Source organism: Lygodium microphyllum, chromosome 18 (genome assembly GCF_053477565.2).
Source record: "Lygodium microphyllum isolate KBCC chromosome 18, Lygodium_microphyllum_v1.1.10, whole genome shotgun sequence".
Taxonomy (NCBI): Eukaryota; Viridiplantae; Streptophyta; class Polypodiopsida; order Schizaeales; family Lygodiaceae; genus Lygodium; species Lygodium microphyllum.
Genome location: NC_141152.1, coordinates 136,070,010 through 136,086,007, shown reverse-complemented (window position 1 = coordinate 136,086,007; position 15,998 = coordinate 136,070,010). Strand labels below are relative to the sequence as shown.

At 44.3% G+C, this 15,998-nt stretch overlaps 1 protein-coding gene across 7 annotated transcripts in view; it reads right to left on the bottom strand.

Moving 5' to 3' along the window:
• The window catches only part of LOC148021419 (putative carboxylesterase 8), a 33,998-nt gene extending 22,157 nt beyond the window's left edge, over positions 1–11,841 (bottom strand). For 3 of the 7 annotated variants that reach the window (XR_015694717.1, XM_087699281.1, XM_087699280.1), the window contains exon 1: positions 10,358–11,816. Coding sequence is in view for 6 of the 7 variants with exons in the window: in XM_087699281.1 (XP_087555407.1) it covers positions 10,370–11,419 (1,050 nt within the window). In the remaining variant the exon portion in view is untranslated. Of the gene's footprint in view, positions 1–9,848; positions 9,868–10,152 lie in introns of those variants that run through there. The other 4 variants (XM_087699282.1, XM_087699279.1, XM_087699278.1 and 1 more) reach the window with 4 other exon arrangements.
• Positions 11,842–15,998: the final 4,157 nt, after the last annotated feature.

Sequence of the window (15,998 nt, the reverse complement as noted above, 5' to 3'; positions counted from 1 at the left end):
CGACTGCATTTAATGCAGTCGCAAAATGCTGACGTGCCATATCTGGGGCCAAAAAATCCCGAAACAGGGGGACAATGCCTGGCAGGTGTGGGCAGCCTGGGAAATGCAGAAACTGCCCTAAAAATGCACACTGGACCCCGACAAATAAAGGGAATGCATAGAAATGCTAACTGACAACCAGTCTAGACTGTGACTACCCTCCTCCATCATAACACATGACAAACATGTCAGAGCTCCTAATGTCCTCGTCTGACTCAGACTGAGGCTCACAGGCAGGAGATGACAAGGCATGACAAACATGACTGCTAACACCCCCTCTCAAATCCTGGATGTGGCTGAAGGCCGAAGAGGAAATAGAGCCTGGGGCGGCAAGAGGAATGCCAATGTCGATGAAGTCCGTCGATGTAAACTGCCGCTGAAGGAGCTCCTCACAATCCTGGAAAGCCCCCTCTAAAACACTAGGGGCCAGGGAATCCACAGCCGCATCACCGAGATCGTCCCCCTCTGAAAGGGATGGGGGGTACGAGGGAACCACCGGAGGAGAAGGTGGGGGATGGGAAGGAACCTGTGGAATAGAAGGTGCACAAGCGGGAACGGGTGTAGCAATAGACTGCCTCGGAGGACCCTGCATCAAAGAAGGGGAATGGAGCCTGTAAAGCCCGCTCTCCTGCCAACCTGTAGATAAGACAGCTCCTGTAAAAGAATCCTCAATAACAACGGCATGCTCGGTGAAGATCACTCGTGTGCCAAGCCTCGTAAGGCCATAAACTGAGAGGAGGGGAAGGCCCAAGTCCGGAACATGTAGGGCCTGTGAAAGGAAGCTCGTAGGTCGGTCTGTAAACAAAGGCAATGTGCCAACACCACTAATAGGCACCGATAAAATGTCACCAACAGTGACTAAACCCTCTGATGGACGGAGATCTTGTAACAAATCACCTCGGGGAGTCGTATGACTCGAAGCACCACTGTCCACTAACCAAGGCTGCGCAGAAGACACTGCAGCCACAGAAGAAGGATCCTCCTCTAAAGCATGGATATGAAGGAACACTGACTCATGGGTAACAGCTGGTGTAGAGGTAGAAGAAGGCTTCGATGTAGATCCACCCTTCGCTCCCGGACGAAGGTGAGGGTACTTCTTCCAACATTTCTCCTCTGGATGTGTCCCTTTCCCACAGTGTGGGCACTTCGGTCTCTCTGAATCTGAGTCAGAGTCTGAAGAACTGTCCTTCTTCGTAGCCTTTGACTTCTTCTTCTTCTTCTGTCCTCCCGAACCTGCAACAAAGGCTCTAGTGGAGTCGGATCCACTAGCACTGACCTCTCTGAGTCGCTCGTCATGCTCCAAGACAAGCGGGGATAACTCCTCCCATAGAAGCTTCTCACGGGTCCTTGATGTAAGTAGGCTGGTGTAGAAGACATCAAACCGAGGCGATGGCAGCTGAGTCAAAAGAATCATAGCCATGTCTTCAGAAGATATCGTTCAACCGAGGGATGCAAGCTCATCCCTCATATCCTGTAATCTGTTGATGTGGTCCTTCATGGAAGGACTATCATCAATAGCGAGCATCCGCAACTTCTTTTCGAGAGATATCCGGTGGGCAAACGTCTTCTGTTGATAGAGAGACGCAAGCTTTCTCCACACGTCTGCTGCAGTCTTCAACCTGTGAACATGAACAAGGACAGAATCCTGCAAACTCAGAAAGAGGAAAGATCGGGCTCTAGAATTGAGCCAATCCCATAAGGCTGCACGATCCATAGATGTCCCATCTGCGGGATCCACCTGAGGCCGGGGAATAGGAATAGAAACAAGCTCCCAAAGATCGAAGGAGTCCAAGATACACTCCACCTTGCAGGACCATAGAGAAAAGTTGGAGCCATCCAACCGGTCCTCTTTGGGCAGCTGAGGAAGTATGGATACCTGTACAGGGGGTACCAAAGGCTGCATCTTCGGCCCACTGGAAGGGGCTCGCCGAGATACATGAATAGAAGGGGGACGAGAAAGAGGAATAGACTCCGGACGACGGTCCTCGTGATAGAAATCACGCCTCCGTTCAGATGAATGTCGAGACAAAAGCTCATCATCTGAGCCATCAAAACCTGTAGACTGATGAGAAGACATCTTCCAATCTGCAAACACCAAAACACAACAAGAAAAGGTTGCCGGTGCCGAAACACAAACACCAGAAGCTCCTGAGCTGGCCGCCTTGCACAGAACGCAAGGATAGTGTCAAACGCAAATGCTGATGATGCAATCACCACAGAAAAACAGCCGCCTGCCTGAAAACGCAGCCTGGGAAGAAGTCGCCAGCAGGAAAAGAGCCGCCGAACGATGGAACAACAGCCAGAACAGCAAGGCGCAAGCTGGAAGGGTGTCGCCCAGCTGGAGGAGGGCCGCCCAGGCTTAAAACGCAGGCAGGAAGAGGGTGGTGATGACGTGGCAGCCACTGGAGAAGGCGCCAGCAGCAAACGCAAATTTGTGGACACCAAAACAGGCCGCCCTGATCAAGGAGATGGTGCAGAGGATGACGCCTCAGCTGTTGGAGAAGTCTTGACCAGCAAACGCAGAGTTGTGGGTGTTCTCCCGCGTAAAACTCAGCTCCGTGTACTCTCAGTTTGGCGATGATACCATGTGAGAGTGCGCAACGGAAGAGGAAAGACGAACACGGAGGGAGAGAGAGAGAGAAAGCAGAAAATAAGGAAGAGAAATCTGCACTGACTGAAATGAATGCTGAATACACTGAAATGGACTGATCAGTCCCTGCACGCAGCCCAATGCGTCAGTGAGGGCACCAGATCAGGCTGATGACGACCGCAGCACCGAAGACGGAGGAGAAGGACGTCGCAGTGTGCACCTGCTGAAGAGAGATGATCAGCCAAGTGTGGGAGGCTGGCTATATATAGCCAAAAGAGCCTAAAACTGGCCGACCTGCCCCAGGGGCCCTAAAAATGGGCCGACTGCATTTAATGCAGTCGCAAAATGCTGACGTGGCATATCTGGGGCCAAAAAATCCCGAAACGGGGGACAATGCCTGGCAGGTGTGGGCAGCCTGGGAAATGCAAAAACTGCCCTAAAAATGCACACTAGACCCCGACAAATAAAGGGAATGCATAGAAATGCTAACTGACAGCCAGTCTAGACTGTGACTACCCTCCTCCATCATAACACATGACAGACATGTCAGAGCTCCTAATGTCCTCGTCTGACTCAGACTGAGGCTCACAGGCAGGAGATGACAAGGCATGACAAACATGACTGCTAACAACATGGTGCCTAAAGATGATCAAAGAAGAGGAGAGAGAGAGAGAGATTTGGTCTCACGAACTGAGAGAAAGAAGTGTGAAGTAGTGAAGAATGAATGGGTCATCAAACATATATGCAGAAAGAGTCTGGAGTCTTGCTCATTGAAGTCTCTCGAGAGGCACTCCAACACTCTCGAAAGGCCCTAGAAAGCCTTTTTGGGGCTAGAACAAAAATCAAAAATGGGAATGGAGGGAAACTGTATGGAATGATGTGGTTTCTTAACACCCCTCTTAGGCCCAAAAAGGAGCGCAAAAAGAGGAGTGAGGTGAAAAGAAGAAGATCCACTCGATAATCCAAGAATGCCACCTAAAAGGAGACCTGTAAAGATAGTCAGGAGACTGGATGAGTAGTAGAACCTAGAACACAACCTCAGGTGAGAAGCCACTAGCTTCGTTACACCATGCTAGAAAGAATATGAAGACCTAGTCATAAAGTCGCTACTGAAAACCCAAGGGCCCTGATTGAAGATGAATCCTCTAGATGTTGGGTTTCAACAAAGGTAAAACTGCTGGAATGAGAGCCAAACCTTGGAAGTAAAAGATGGGGATAAGAACTTCAAGAGTACTAGGGTCCCCCTTTGAAATTGGAGATGAAGTCGTCTCCCTTTGAAGCTGAAGAAGGAGAACGTACTGTCATGAGGACATGTATTTTTGAAACCTCACTAACATGTGGATTAATTTTAATCACATGATTAAGTAAATGTTGTACATGTGAGGTGCAACTGGGGTTAAAATAAATTTACGAGCCCGAGATCCGAAGAAATCACGGGATGCTGAAGGCAAAAGTTGCTATAAGTTATGTCGCACAGGTACTTGGTGGTATCCGGTGCCAGTTGTTGGCTTAGGTCATCCATTTGGCCATAAGTGTCAATTGGTGACACTAGAGAAGTGGCAATTAATGATACCTAACGTCAATCTGATGGTCAAAGATGGCATAGAGACACTCCGAAATGGAAGTTGCTTAGCTAATTTAATTATTGGCCAGTTGGATTATTTTCAGGGCATCAAAATAATTATTAGATTAATTTTCAATATTTGAAGGCTGAAAATTAATATTTAATTATGAAAAATGCTAGAAAAACCATTTGGAAAGGCTTCCACTTGTCAAAAATGTCCATGCAAGACTGAAAAACGTCTTTTAGAGGCTGGAGAGAGGCATTTTTATAAATTCAACCTGCAAGAGAGAGGGAGGGGAGATTACTAGTTTGATTTGCGGCCATTGGAGGACCTTTTGAGACTGCCAAGGGCAAGAGAAGACCAATTAATAGTAGGAGGCAGCATCTACAGGCTGTTGAGATAGGGCAGCAGCTGTAAATGACTGATTTTCTTCAGTTCTTTGCATCTACAAGCTGTTGCGGCAGGGCAACAGCTGCATTTGGCTGATTTTCAGTCATTCTTCGCGACAAAACTCTAAATTTTCTCTCTCTATAGTTTTCCCTCATCTCCCAGCCATTTCAAAGCCTTACTCTGAAGATCTCAGCATTTGGACCCTTGGAGGCTGAGAAATTTCAGATTTCTCTGCTGTAAACCCTAATATGCGGCAAAATTTAGGGTTTAGCAACAGCTTCGAGAATCGTATCAGAAACTAAAAGCTCCAAGTCTTGGATTGAACAGGGGTGAAGCTGTTTTTAGCCTATTCAAGTGGAGGAACCAGCAAATAATTGAATTTGGGGCATTTTCCATTTCCATCAAAGCGGGTGAATGCCAATTGATTGCCCAAATCAAGGGGCAAATCGGATTAAAGACTTGCTGGTGATTCATCACAACAAGGGACATTGGAATACCGAAAGGGATTGGGAGAATCCCATTGTAAATGAACTTCTTCTTAAATAAAGCTAAAGAAATACCGAAAGGGGTGCCAGTTTTGGGGCCAATCGAGTGTGCATTGTCCAAGATCAGTAGGTAAATTTGTATTTTCAGATTTGCACTAATTGTTTGTTGTTGTAATTAAGTTGTAATCAAGAATTTACCACCCATCCACGGAAGAAAGGTTGGTTACACTTACTCCCACTCAAGGCGAAGGAATATGATTCAGTGAGAGTGCGCTGCGGAAGAGGGAATACGAACACGGAGGGAGAGAGAGAGAGAATGCAGAAAATAAGGAAGAGAAATCTGCATTGACTGAAATGAATGCTGAATACAAACGGGAAGGCGGAAGGAGACTGATCAATCCCTGCACGCAGCCCACAGCATCAGTGAGGGCACCAGATCAGGCTGATGATGATGGCAGCACCACCACGGGGGAGGAGTGTCGGAATCTGCAAGAAGACAAGTGATCAAGTGGGGAGGGGGGGCTGCCTATAAATAGGCAAAAGGATAAACCCTAACCCTAAACCTAAAATGGGCGCAAACCCTAAAAATGCCCTAAAATGGGCGCCCCACATCAGTGACCAAAAAAGTAGCCGGGCAGCCAGTGGCTGCCCACTAAAAGAGGCCAAAAAGAAATACACATCCTAAGACAGCCAGTCAAGAGTAACTAGCCTCCCCCATCATAACATATGACAGACATGTCAGAGCTCCTAATGTCCTCGTCTGACTCGGACTGAGGCTCACAGGCAGGAGATGACAAGGCATGACAAACATGACTGCTAACAGATTCCCCTCTGCATCCCCCTTTGAGAGAGAGGAACTCCAACTCATGGTTCATGGACTCCGAGGTGTCTAATGACGAAGAAAGTACCGCCGGTCATGCCGAAGAAGATATTTGGAGCTCAAAAGGAGCAGGAGCCGAAGAGCGCCCAAAGATGTCTTCTTGAACCTAAGTAAAAGATGATGGGATAAGAGGCTCAAGGTGAGCCAAGGGTAGGGGCCAGCCACAGGCTCTCAGTGTGGAGTGGACTGTGAAGGAGATGTGGGTTGTGGGAGCCACTAGACCCAAAAATGGGTGGGGGGAAACCTTTGTGCAGTGTGGTGGTCTCCAAAAAACTGACCGCCTCGTGAGGTCTAAGTGCCTCTCTCCGCTCATGAGGATTTAGTGCACGTTTGATGCATCTTATGGTCTTGAGTGTAGTAAGCTAAGAGCCAAGACAGAACAATCTCTATGGCCCAAAAAGGAGAGGTAGCAAAAGGAGTGCCTGGTGAAAGACACATATACTTTGGTGGGGTGGGGAGCAAATGTTGATGTCAACAATCTTTAGGGGTGTGACCGTTCTTGCTGCGATAGGAGCACCCAGTAGATAGGCAATCTGTCAGTGGAGATACCATCGTATCAGAGCAGCAATGTGTAAAGGAGAGGGTGGGAGGGAAAAGAAGGATATCTCCTAGTGGCACAGCGCAAGTAGAGTAATAATCAAATGTTAATGCCGAACCTACAACCTGTCTTTGCCATCTCTGATATGCAGAGGATCTTTGCAGCTCACTAAGCACATCTAGCTCTGATACCATATCAAGAAATGAGTAAGCAACCAGAGAGACTAGGGATTGCAGAAAGAAACACGAAGTGTATATGGCAAATACTAAGAAAAGAAGAGAAGCTCACTAACAAGATGATGAATGAATGGAATAATCAAGTGAACCTAATATAAGGATGCCACAGTACGAAAGATGCCTTGGAGCAAGGAGATTGTCAAAGAAGCATCTGAGTCTACAAACGCAGAGAGGATGAGATGTTACCCAGAGTAGGGAGATTGCCATCGAAGAGGAGCCTCTGAATCTGCAATGCAAGGATGAAGACTAGTGTCGCCTGAAGCACAAAAACTGCCGTCAAAGGGTGAGGAGCCTCTGAGTTTGCAAATGCAGTCCTAATGAGCCGATGCCAATTGCTTGATGTGACCATGTACACAAGAGGAGTCCAAGCTGCAAAATGCAGATGCCTAGATGAGGTGAGCTATCAAACGCAAAAAGAGCAGCCCATATACTGGCGCAAAGAGGAGAAGAATGACACCAAATGATCAGGAGTGTCCACAAGCTACAAACGCAAATCAAGGGATTGTGTGGATGATACCAGGTGTGTCGTGGTGACAACAAGTTGGAGGAAGTTGTCACCAAGCTAGAGATGCTAATGCCATGCTGAGATGAGCTGTCGCCAGAGTGGAGAAGCTGATGCCAGCAGGATAGACTCCAAATGCAAAACTTATGCTAAGGAGACATGGCACCTAAAGAAGATGATGGAAGAAGAGAGAGAGATGATGGTCTCAAAGTGAGTGAAAGAAGTGTGAAGTGGTGAAGAATGACTGGGTGGTACTGAATATATAGGCACAAATACTCTCAAGTCTTGCCCATTGAAGTCTTTTGAGCAATGCTCCAACACTCTCGACCTAGCTCTTTCATACACCGTGATCAATTGATAGGCAACCTCGTCCATGTCTTCATCTAGACCTTTAACCTTTTCCTTTAGATATATCAATAGCTCGGCTTCTATGTGAGTCTTCTTCAACTCCTTGATTGTCTTCCATATATGCATGATCTATTTGAGCAGTGGCCCTTTCTTCTTGTATGCAACTTCAAGCCAGCGACATAACTCAAGTTCCTCTTCAAATGAGGTGTCCTTCCATGCTTGTAGATCTTTCCATGTGGTGGTCATCTCGAATGGTATGCCATGCATCAAAAACGCCTTATGATTCCTTCATAGCTTGGTTGGTACATGCAAGTTAGCTTCATGTTCTGTCACAATCTCCTCTACAACCATGGGCATGCTCCCCTATCAAGCTAGTTTGCTTTGCAACAAGAGTTGCACTGATATCAAGTGTTACGGACATTCATGGGGGTTCAAGTCGAAATCTGTCAAAAGACACAAAAATGGCATAATGAAAAGGGACACACAATATATCAATAAGGAATTCTTGTATTCATGGAATAGAAAGATACAACATGTAGATACGTCTTAAGACTACACCCTCATGCCCCTTATAACTTGTGTTTCAACATCAGCAAGCTGAGAGAACTCAACCTCAATGTGCAAATATGTGATCGTGGTCACCATGAAACACATGATCGTGGATTTGGAGGTGAAATGTTTCAAGCATTGAAACATTTCACTTGGTTATGTGAAACAAATGCCATTTCGCCAAAAAATATCCCTCCATCTCAACCTTTCAAAAGATTTGAAACCTTCCAAAGTCCATCTAAGACATTTTGATGCGATGTTTCAATGTGCTTTGTGACTAAATTGAAATGTTTCTTAGTGAAATGATACATTTTAAGGGTAAAACATTTTGGCACTAAAACATTTCTGGTGACATTGCCTATGACCGACGCAAAAGAAGATGTGCAGTCTTGATTCACAAGCTTATGGCAGCCAGCAAGAAATAGCAACCAAAAAAAGCATAGATAGACCCTATAGATTGGTGCCTCAAAAATGCAGTAAAAATAGCAGTTGGAGAAGCACCTAAGAAGAGAAAAAACTGGTAGAGAGAATCAGCAATTAGAGAGAAGAATCAGGGTGCCAAAGCTTAGAGACTCGAGATGAGAAGGTGATCAAGCCTCTCAAGCTCTCCTTTACTATGATATCTATTGCAAATTGCCCACCTTAATGAGTGGCCAACCCAACAGCCGAGGGCCTATCAACACACACGCACATAGAGCCCACAACCAAAATCGAAACAGCTACAAGTATTGGTAAGGGCAAGGCAATTGTCAAAGCACTTGCCGCAATTGAGGCCAGAATGCACAATGCAACCCTTGCTAGGTCCTTCCCAAGAAGTCAATGAAGGTCTAAAACTTGATAGTTATAACCAAAATCTACCAAAATTGAACTAAATCCCACAAACAAGAAAACAAGCACTTGAGGCTGCAATAGTTTGACAACAATTCAATGCTTCAATCTTTACATAGAATGGAAGAAATTGACTTTAATTATGATAGTCACAAATCAAGCTTCCATTCATGGTCAACTATCTCCCCGACAATCTCCAAAACTAAAACATTTCTAAATCTTTCTATGCCAAATTTGTGGTGGTGTAAACAATGTGTCTTAGTGGCAAATAAACATATATGCAACTTCAGGCCTCTTCATCCAAGACCCTCTTTGGACACATAAAAGGGCAAAAGGGTAATGATAGCATTTGCCCTAGGATAGTCAATGTTCTAACAAAAGCAAATTAGCATCAATTAACTTTAAAAATTAGGATTCAATTTCAATATAATTTGAAAGGGAGGCTTTGATGATGAAGATATAGAGAGGGAACCTTGAATGCAAATAATCAATTACAAATATTTTTTAAAAAATTAATCTTAGGATTTCGAACTAGTGCATCAAACATGCTTAACACTAAATGAGTCATTTTTCTGCTTGAAACCTTCAAATCAAAGCTTTGTCTCCTTAAAATGCATCACTTTGGATTTTTGTATTTATGTATCTATGATGTGAAGAAGATGATATCAAAAATTGATTCTCGTCTTATTCCATAGTAGAAACATCATGTAGAAGACATTCCATTATTGCAAGGACCAAAGAAATTGAACTAGATGCTTGTTAAGTCAATGAATACAACCATGTAGGACAAGTTCCTTCATTACATTTTTGCCCTTACATATTTTCAAAAGGGTTTGAAACTATCCATCTTTGCAAGGGCCAAAGAGATATTTTTGGAAGGGCTGAAGAAACTCTACTAAGCATTGTTGCAGCCATATCTTGCATGTAATGGCCATATGTTAGCCCAAACTTATTCAATTGACAAGGTAGGCTTACACACAAATTTATTAATAAAACCTCCCCTTTGCATTCATAATTGGTCAAGAACACTACAAAATGACAATCTACATGCATGCAACATCCACATGCTGGTAAGATTTCACCAATTTGTCCTCTTGAGCATACGCTTTCAAGAAAAGTATTCTCCTCTTGACAATCAAACTACTACAAACCCAACAAGAAGTAGATTTTGGTGAAACTACAACTTAATTATAATCCAAAGAGAAGTGAACTATATACTGCCCAAATAAGTTTATTCTTGATAATGATTAGAGGCAAGACATTTGGTACACGATCAGTAATACCCAATTTAAGTAAAGCATAATCCAATATCGTTTATTCATCAAAGTATTAAGTTAACAAGTAAATAGGGCCACCTATGTGTACAGGTTTGGATACAAAAGTCTTAGTTTCGAATTCCAGACTTACTCGATCAATGCATCATAACTTTGAAGTGAATGCCATGTGATTGTGAATGAATTCCACCACATCATGAATGAACTTCTCGGTACTTGGCCCAGATTGCAATTGAAATCCGTGTGCTCCTTCATAGGAGATTAATTGTGCATTCACACCTGCTCCTTTCAATGCAAGAAAAAGTTGCACTTGTCTTTCTTGCATCGGATCTCCTGTGGCAACCATGAAAAGTGTCAAAGGCAGTTTATGTGCCAGTTGCTTGTAATTTGGGGATGAAGGGCCGAGAGGGTTGGCTAAAACATCATCCCTGTTTGCACCGTGAGGAAGACAAGTCCTCCATAGCCAGTCTGTGCCTGAGAGAGGCACATGTTCATCGTCAGCCAACCGGAGCTCAGTTGCAGTTCGTACTTGGCCGCCAAAAAAGGGCTGCACAATAATTTGCCCTCGGATGTGCAGGGGAGTGATGTCAAGCTCTGCAGCTTTAACAGAAAGGTGGTGTACAATAGTGCCCCCAGAACTGTCGCCCATGAGATAGCACCGAGAGAAATCCGCGAGTTCAGACAGCCATGGCTCTAAAGAGCTACTCTTCGAGTGTTCATCGAGGCTGAGCTGTCGTTGCATCGGAGCTTGGGACCGAAGCCATTGCAAGGAAACAAGAGCGTCCTGGTGGGCAGCAGGGAGGCGGTGCTCTGGCGCGAGCCGATACTCAACAGCAACGATGATGACGTGGGCAGCCTTGCAAAGCTTGAGGAGGAAGTTGTGGTAGAATTTGTAGGCAACGCTCATCATGACGAAGCCTCCGCCATGGAAGTAGAGGAGCAGGGGAAGCTTGGGATGGGGAGGGGCGGAGGAGGAAGAGGAGGAGGGTGCAGGTAGAAAGATGCGTGCCCAGAGGCCCGTGGAAGCCTCAAGGGTGACGTCCTTGGAGGCGGCGCCGTCCTTGGCAAAAGAGTCTGGCGAGGCGGGGATTTTGGGGACGGGGAGACGCGTGATTGTGCCATCGGGATGGGCGACGATGCCAAATCCCGGCGATGATGAGGGTTTCTTCTTCTTGGCTGCTGCTCCTGCTTCCATCTTGGTTCCTCGGCTCTCTGTCGACAATCAAGCTTTCTAGGCTGCAACACAATCGAAGCACGGCACGCAACTAGGTGATAATGGGTGGGTTAACGGGTCAAATAATTATTTCGCCATAATCATGACAGACAATGCTGAGAACAGAATTCTGTCTGGTTAATTCAGGAACCTGTTTTGCAAATAGCGCCGTCAAATTTGTGTGCATACCTTCGGAAAAGATCATAAGGTCTTTCGATCATATCTGTGGTGGTTATTCAAATTTGTGTGCATACCTTCCTAAACGATCATAAGGTCTTTTGATCATATCCATGGTGGTTCTTTCCGACATGGCAGAAGCATCAGGCCAGCCGCTATGTACCAAAATTACAATATCAAGCCAATGGGGTCTTGGCACCCCCAAAGGTCTTTTGATTATATCTATACTGGTTTTGAGTGTGGGTTGAGTTTGAGGGGGGTGTGACTTCAAACCCTATGCCTCGCATCCCCAAAGGCACAATATATATTTGTTTCAACAAAGAAAATATACAATATCAAATCAAATTTTTGACAAGCAACCATATACATGTGTGCATTGCGATTCTTTCAGACATAGAGATAGCAAAGTAATAAAGCATCCCCCATTGACCAAACTTTCGCAATAAGCAAAGATGTGTTGCAGCACTTATAAGTAGTGTGTTGTTGACGGTGGTGGTGTTGGTGGTGATGTGCTACACCAATGTAATCTATGCCATTGGTCATTGTCCTTTCATCGAGTAGCATGACTTGATATTAATGCCAACATCATCTTCTGCCACAATCGACAACTTGGCAAGACATCTCTTACAATAGTTTCTTCTCTAGCACTCGCTTATATCCGAACCGTGTCCAAAACAGGTGTCTCATACTCCATTGTACATCCCTCTCCAATGCTTGTTAGCGACTCCTCTGATATATCAACACTAGTGGCATCTACTCCTCTAGTGTATATCCCTTCTTTACCAACGCCCTCTAACCCCTCCTCTAATGTTGCCCCTCCCATGTATGGTACTTCGCTACCCAAATAGCCCATTAGCCAAATGTGGTATATGTAGCAATCCCTACCACAAAGTTGCACTACAAGAGACGAGAGGAGATATCAATGCTTTGTCCTAAACAGTTTTTGGCATGTTGCTATTGGTGTCAATATGCCCATTGGTAAACAGTGACTCTTTTAAAGTTCAAAAAGTATATGCTAGCACTATAGACCTACAAAATATAGTGCTATTTTTTCAAGGTTACAGAGTCAATATAAGCATTGTTGTAATCGTCAATATATGCATCGATATGGGCATGGGTAAATACCAACAATTATATTGATGATGAGAGGTTTTTAAAAAGTCTTAAAACTTGCCATGACCATGTTTGGTTGTGGCCACTTCCAAAGAAAGAGTGAAGAGTAGGTTAGCTCTCCACCTCTCTCTCTCTCTCTCTCTCTCTCTCTCTCTCTCTCTCTCTCTCTCTCATAGTGAGGGGGAGAGAGAGAGAGACAGACAGACAAACATGGCGATTGATGTAGATACACACACACACACACACACAGATAGCAACCCTCCCAAGAACATAAACAAACACAAAACCAAGGAAACAGCACACAAAATTTATGTGTATGGCTCTGCCATTAATCTCAAAACTGACAAGAAACTATAAATCTCACTCTTAATAATAATCAAATTTGTCATCATCTTCATCCATAGCTTCAACCATTATGCAAGAACAAAAGGGAAAAGAGAAATTTCTGCACAAAAGACAAAGGAGAGAGGAGAGAGAACAATTGGCACCATAAAGGGAGAATGTGTGTGCCTTGTTTTTATGCTTCTTTTGGTTTCATCACACACACAATGAAGCAATAATCTCTTTAAGAACTCTATTTTGTAAGTATCTTCACCATGAAAATCATTCACTCATAAGCAAACCATGCATGGTAGCATGGATTTGTCACCCTCCAATTTGAGGAACTCAATGCAATGGCTCATCTCCAACATTGGATGATGTGGTAGACTCTACCCCTCCATTGCTCAAGCCTAAGATGGAGGCAATGATTAAGGCTTTGTTGCCAAGGGAATTTGCTTCCCTCAAGATATTAAAGGACGAGGCATGCACCTTTGTATGAACAACCTCACATGCTTGACTTGAAAACACTCATTGCACTCCTAAGTTTACAAGTGGTGTACGGACAAAGTGACACAAGCATTTCAGAGCTATTCAAATACATGTTTTTGCCCCTCTCAATGATTGTGCATGCATTCCTATGTACATTCTCAAATGCACTATCATGGTTTCTTTGGATGTTAAGATGTCATGTCTTACTCATGGGCAATACAATGCCTTCTTCATGAGATAGAGTGAGGCAAGTGTTGCAAAAACTTAGCATGGACCATGACAACATGCATGCTTGTCCTAATGACTATGTGTGCTATTCTAGGGTGAGAACATGACAAGGTGCTCAAAGGGTAGATATCATCAAGATGCGCAAGGACAAATTGTGTCAAAAAAGGTTCTCATGCACTTCCCTCTCATATTGCACATCCAACACATGTTCCAAGGCAAGAATATCACAAGTTTGAAGATTTGGCATACCAACAATAGGTCAACCACACCAACGGTATTCAATGGATATGAGCAAATTCTAAGGCACGATAATATATTGACTATACCTTTTCAAAGTTCTCAAAGAAGCCGAGAAACCACTGATTGACAAGTTTAAGGAGTTGTGGGAGGAAGTAACCATGGATGCATGAGCAAGCATGATGGGAGTTGCTCCACACAAGCAAGTGGCATCCTATTGTGGGCCATGCATGTCTTCCTAGGATACGGGGGTTTCTCATGTATGTTTACTACCATTGTGTATGATGTTCTTTATTTTGTCTCATATAGAAATAATTTAGTATTGTTGCATGTCAAAAGGTTGTATAGGCCTTGCAAATTCTAGATATTACTAAAGTCCAATATGTTAGGGGTAAAGGTGCCTATGCCTATGCCGCTCGTGCATTCAATACACTTACAATATCCACACACTTGTACACTGTAGGTGGTGAGTGCCCATCGTTGTCACTTCATTCTTTATTCTTTCAATAAATAATGAATAAGGGAAGGCCAATCACACATTGTGACTATTGGAGTTTCCACATCTTGAGTCCCTATTTCTTGCTCTCTTGCTCCATCTGCCATAGCTTACACCTCCCTTGCTTTCTCTTGCTTATGCCCCTATAATGAGTGAGATACACGAGAACTAGGGATTAAACACTTAGTCACACCGACCCTGGGGTATATAAAGTGTAAGAGACCCAATTTAGGGCACCAAGATATTATCAAGAACTCACTCTTCACCTTCATCTCAAGCTTCCATGGCTTCCTCCTTCTTTCTCACCTCTTTCCTATCTTTCTCTCTCCTCTTTTAGTCTTTCTTCTTCTTATTTCTCTCTTTCTCTCTCTTGAGCACATTCTCCTCTCTTCTCTCAACTTCATTCATTACTGGTGGTATCAGAGCATTAGGCCTTCATTCTTTTCTCCTATTCTCTTTCTCTATCTAATTCCCTTTTTAAATTTGAAACCCTAGCTACTCAGCTCACATGTATAGGTATAGTAGGCAGGACTACATTTAGTTACATCTTTTCTTGGACCAAGCAAGAGCCATGGCTGGAAATCCCAACATATGTGGAGGTAAAATAGTTAACTTAGCAGGTCATCACTCCTTTTCATGCGACTTTTCGGGGTTCTAGGACAAAGGTTGAAGACTCCGGAGTTAGAAGAGGGCAAAAATTCTAGTTACTTTTTGCTCTAGCCACCTTCTCTCTCTTCTCCTATAAGTCGCCATGTTTGCCAGGTCCAAGAAGCTTCAAGATCTTCTTTTAGCTCCCTCCTGGACATTAGCCACCATCTCAACTTAATTCCTTGCACTCCCAACAACAAGTAGAGCAACCTATAGGCTGGGTGGAGCCAGGTAGAGCCATCAAGGAGCAACTCGCAATTTGTGGTGCAAATTGCACACATGTCCCTGCTCTCCTCCTACCCCTCCTCAGCAATACCCAGGCTCACCCATGGCTTCCATGCTCCTCTTGCAACTAGCTAAGATGCCTTATCAAGGCTTTCACCTCCTTCTTTCAAAATTTGAGCTCCCATAAGTTGAAAACCCTGGTGCACAATAGTAAACTGTTTGGGGTACTTGTTGAAGCTCAGCCCAAGCTCTCAAACCTCTCCAATATCATCCCCCAAGACCCCCTTTAGTCACTCTTGGCCTCATTTCCCTTGAATTGAAGACACGAAGCTCAACATGTAAAGGATCCTTGTGGGTAGCCATGAAAGCTCCATTTGAAGCTTTCCATTCTTGAAGTTCAAGCCCAGAAACAAGGATGGGAGTCCTACCATCAAAGGAAGCATCAAATCCTTGAAGGATTCATCCATTGGAATGCTCTAATCAACCAGGCTTACTTAATGGAGAGCTTCGCATCATGGTGGATCATGCTTTATCCATCTACTCCAAACACCAAAGAGATATGTCAATCCAATCTTAATCTCTCATTTTAATCCACTTGTTGAGCTTAATCCCTTTTGTTGGAGAGAT